This window comes from Phaethon lepturus, unplaced genomic scaffold (assembly GCF_000687285.1).
Source record: "Phaethon lepturus isolate BGI_N335 unplaced genomic scaffold, ASM68728v1 scaffold8545, whole genome shotgun sequence".
NCBI lineage: Eukaryota > Metazoa > Chordata > Aves > Phaethontiformes > Phaethontidae > Phaethon > Phaethon lepturus.
Window position 1 is genome coordinate 82,756 of NW_010542622.1, and position 5,052 is coordinate 87,807.

At 38.5% G+C, this 5,052-nt stretch overlaps 1 protein-coding gene across 1 annotated transcript in view; it reads right to left on the reverse strand.

Annotated features, from left to right (window-relative positions):
* The window catches only part of CPPED1 (calcineurin-like phosphoesterase domain containing 1), a 46,493-nt gene extending 42,217 nt beyond the window's left edge, over window positions 1-4,276 (reverse strand). Inside the window, 2 exon segments of the mRNA XM_010288084.1 lie at window positions 4,215-4,237; window positions 4,239-4,276. Coding sequence (XP_010286386.1) covers window positions 4,215-4,237; window positions 4,239-4,276 — 61 coding nt within the window.
* Between the last annotated feature and the right edge of the window lie 776 nt (window positions 4,277-5,052).

Genomic DNA, 5,052 nt, shown 5'->3' on the forward strand with positions numbered 1-5,052 from the left:
CAAACAGCATTGGGCACAAGTGGTGGGAGGGGGAACAGCTGTTTTTGCAGTGATCATCTAGTCATGATCCAGGTCCTAGATGTTACTCCATACGGCTTCAATTAAATAGCATGTACGGTTGCAATCTTCCCTTCAAATGTAGCAAGCAACGACTTTTACGGGAATGACATCAAAGGCATCCTTCTGGCTAGGAGTTTCAATTTTTAAGTCCATGGGGCATCAGGTCCATGTTTCAAGCCTTTAGATGAGCTATGTAATGGTATTAGACAAAGTACATGCTAGGTAAAGCAACAGAAGATTAGGATTCAATTAATAAACAATTTTTTTCTGCCTTCTCCCTTGCGTCACAAAATTGAGTAGATTTGAGAATGCCTGCAAATTGCCTCTTCATCCCTATGAGCACAGAGGCTGTTTGCAACTTTCCGCATTTACCACAGCAATAAGAAAAAGCAAATGCCAGACAAAAGTCAGCAGATCTCAGATAACTGGTGCACATACGGCTTCCATTTCTGAAGGACAAATGTCTGTAGAGCTGCTTTTATACATTTAGCCATGCAAAACTCCTATTCCAAATCCATTTTATTCCCAGGCCTCCTTAAGAGCTGCACAGCTGATCACCATGAAGGAAGTGCAACTTCAGAACACGTTATTATGCCTCAGTTTCAGTAGCTTCCCACTCTTTTTTTCGGCTCCCATGCATGCCAAAGTACAGAGAGAGGATCAATTCAATGTATTTCTAGGAGCACAGGCTGAAAAATGGTGCCAGCTTCTAATTTTATCTAAGGATTAATTCTGTGAAGGGCCAAAGTAGTCATCAGCAATTCACATGAGAAAAGCTCAGCCACGCATTGTGATCACACACAAAAAGACACTTCAAGGACCTAGATGGGATTTAAGCCAAACCTCACCATTTCTAGAGGACAACAGCCAGTGTCTTGTCGTGCCTTTACTTCTTCCCCTTTTGATTTTCCTAATTTCTCCTCCCTTTTCTTCCCTCCTCTCCAAGCATCACAAACACACATATAGAGATTGCTCATATAAACCACTGCCAAGTTGGCCTCTGACAGCCACGTAGTAGTGGGATTTCCAATATGTCCGTGCTGGGATTTTTTAAAAGTACATTGGTTTTCTTCTTCCTCTACACAATATGGCATTTCATAGGAAAAAATTGGTTATGAAAAGTTACTCTTGCCTGTAGTCTCTCTATAGACACTATGGTATATCAGAGGAGAATGGACATGGACACATGCCTAGTGCTTCGCCAGTATACCATGAGCAGTAATAAATACAAGAAGTATCCTCATTCTCATGTTGGGTCTGCCTGGGGAATGAATTTCACTTCTCTGAAAGATCACAAAATAGCAAACAGGCACATGGTTCCCTGTCCTGTGTTGTCTCTGCCTACAAAGCACGCCTGTGTCTTCTTCTAGATAAAACTGGACAAGAAGCAATAGGCAGGAAGGAAAATGGAATCTTTGAAGTGAAGGCATTATTTATACATCATAAACAATATAAAAAGGCAAAAAACTTTTTCCTTGCAATTGTTTTGCAGTTTACTTTTGAAGGAGTTTGTTTTCTTTCCTCTCAAGTCCTGGAATAGCTTGAAAAACAAGAAAGGATTTGCACTAAATCCTTAATAATTCCTAGGTTAATATTAAAACATTATCAATAATTATGGCTTCAAAACCACCATCATTACTGTGTGTATGTCCAAATACAAAAGATCTCAATCTAATGAGATATTAATTCCTTTCAGCTGTATTTTCCATGTGTACCTGAGGGGTTACCAAAGATAGGACTATTGAGGGTTCTGCTGAATGACCAAGGCAACCTATTATGGAAGGCACAGTCAGTGAAACAAACATTCAAAACAGGTATCAAAATAAATTTTTTCAGAGAGAAAATAAAGCCATTTAAAATAGTAATTATTGTAGAAATCATGTACAGTGAGCCTAAACTACAATGTCAGTAGAAACACTAATTGACAGAACACAGTTTCTCAAATAAATTAGGCAGTACTATTATTTTTAAAAGATATACTTTTAAGCTTCTCAGATAACTATCAAGGTAGGAAATGCCTCCTCAGATACAGTTTATTTATTACTGAGGGCTACAGAATGTTAAGCTCTAGTCATGCCTTTATGCCCACCCCCAAGCTTAACATGTAAACTCATTACAGAAACTTTACAGCCCAACACTGTAGGTGTGAAGGGGGGTGGCTTGCATAATGACAAGGTGAAGTCACAGAAAGTTGCTCAAAACCCACGTAAAAATTTGCCTAATTCATATGTGAGTTGGAGACAGTATTGGGAATGGAATATGCTAGCTGGGAAGCAGTTCTGATCAGTGCTCAAAAATATTACTGTTGAAGAGCTCTAGAACAGTAATCATAATGTGCCAAGATCCAACACTCACGCGAAAGCAAGAAAAAATAAGAAATCAACTGCAGTTGTATTTAATTTCAAAGGAAGGCGAATTATATGTAATTATGATGATTTTAAAAAGTGCAAAAATCCTTGAAGGCAGCACAGAAACTACTCAAAGGCACTATCCCAGAGGCTCGGACCATAGGCACAGCATTTACTAAGAACTTTGGAAGGACCAAGAAGAATCCAGACTGCCTAAACAATGTAAACAGCAGCCATAAGGATGCTAGTAAGAGCAGGAGAGCATCCTTCAAAAAGCTAAAGCATCCAAATAAAGAAAACAGGTAAGATTTTATACACTGGAAGGTTTGTTACAAAAGTCCTCAAGAAATCAAGCTAAAAAAAGTGAAGAACAATTGGAAATAGCATAAATCTGAAAACTAATAAAGCCCTTTTCAGAGGCATTAGGAGCAAGTTGCCTGCCAGACATTCACTAAGGCTCACAGATGTTCCAGACATGCAAAATGCACCCAAGGTTAAAGGCAGAGCAGAAAAACAATGTAAATTTTTGTATCCATGTTTATTGTGAAGGAATTTGTGAAGATCCAATGCCAAAATTCATCACAAACAGTGCAGCAGACCTGTCCCAAATCAAAATACTAGTAGATGATTCAACAAATAGACATGAACAACAACAAACCACTCAGATTAGGTGGCATCCACAGTCACACTCAAAAGTAAAAAACAGCTAAGCCCTGGGGAGTTACCCCTTGCTTAAAACTGCCTTTGCACCAGAGGAGCAGGAATATGGCCAGTATCACGCCTACATTTATTCCTGAGCAACCGTGGTAACTAACTGACTGCAAAACTGGCATCTGTACAGACAAATTTTTTAATTGAGACTGTAGCAAAGACAGTAAGTACTGCACTTACTGATTCTTCAGAGTTATCGACAGCTTTTACATGGACAAGGAAAATCCACTTGATACCGTCTATTGAATCTCCAAGAGGTATACGACGGTTACTCTACCGAAGACTCTTAAGAAAGCCAAGCTGTCTTGAAATATGAAAGTCCTCACATGCATAAAAAACTGGTAAAAAAAAAAGAAACGGACAAGACATACAGATCCCACCTGAATCTATACTGGGACCTACACTGTTCAAAAAATTCCAAACAATCTGTAACAGCAACTGAATTGCGAGGAAGTGAAATTTCCTAAAACTAAGCCATTTGGCAGTCTGAAAATGAGGCCTGGTTGTGAAGAACTGGGGAGAGAATTCATTACACAGTGACTGTTCAGGAAAGCAGATGAACATCAGTGCAGAAAAGTACAGGATAGCGCATGTCAGAAAAACACCACCAACTTCATAGATAGTTCTGGCAAGTGCTACAAAGAAAAGTCACCTCAACATTCAGTAATGGCAAAAAAGCAGAGACAGGAAAGGAATAGACTGCAGAGCGAAACAAAAAAAATGAGAGAAGCAACTGAACAAGCTTGAAGAGTTTGCAAAAGATTGGTGAGGGAGGCATGACAGAGGAACATAATAAAATTGTATGTGGAACTGAGCACATGAATATGCAATGCTGGCTATCTACCTCTTCCAGATGAAGGTTTTGGAATCATCAGCTAAAACTAGCAAAAGACAGCTTCGAAACAGAGACACTTCTCAATCAGCTAAGCTGATGGTACTATCACTTGTTTAGTTACTTGGAAAAACTGCTCTACCTACTTTCACAGAAATTCTTTGCATAGCATGCGACTGGCATACTTGGGACAAAAAAACACAAACCAAACTAAAACAAAAAATCCCACAACATTTTGGAAGTAGGGGAAAGACAGAATTTACCCAAACATATTGTCCTGTTCCTTCACTAATATACTAATAAAAGTAGTAGACATCTGAAGCATCATTTCACATGGGTAGAAAGACTGTATTAAAAAAGTAAAGCCAAAGCATACAGAGGTCTCTTGCCAATGAAGTAGGGCATTTATGCACTGTTTGCTACTATGCTCCATTGATGACATGGATAATTTAGAACCCTAACCTTGAGCTTCTGATTCACATGTCACATATCAAGAGCAGATTAGAGCAGGTTACAAATATAACCTCCACATTATGTGAAAGCCGACTGAAAAATTACTATTAGGAGGTTGGGTGTGGAAGAGTGATTTTGCAGAAAAGTTAGTAAGAAAAAATTAAATTCTCAATAGTGACTCTCAAATTTTAAAAGGAAACAGTGTGCCAAGCCAGAGCAGCAATAGCAAATGTTTTGTGTAGCTACCTGTTTAACAGGACCGAAACCTCGAGACTGAGGAAAACAATGAAACAGATAACAGATTTTCATCTTAAACTGCAGGAAACTTTGCCTCAGTTTTATCAGCCCTTGGTTCTGTTTTTTTCCAATCATTTAGTTATTACAAGATTGTGTTGAACTTTAGACTCTTAAGAAAGAGCTAAGTAAATTATTGGCAAAGAAACATTGTACCCAAAGATGGCAGCTGGACTATGATAGCCTAAAACTCCTGAACAAGATTAAAAAAAAAGTTGGTAAGGAAAGTCTTAATTAATATTTAAAAGAATACCAAACAAGGACACTTCAGGAGAAAGAAACACACCTGGAAAAACAGACACCCAAATCACATTTTTTCTTCCATGTTTAGGCAATTTTCAAGAAGTCCCGAGA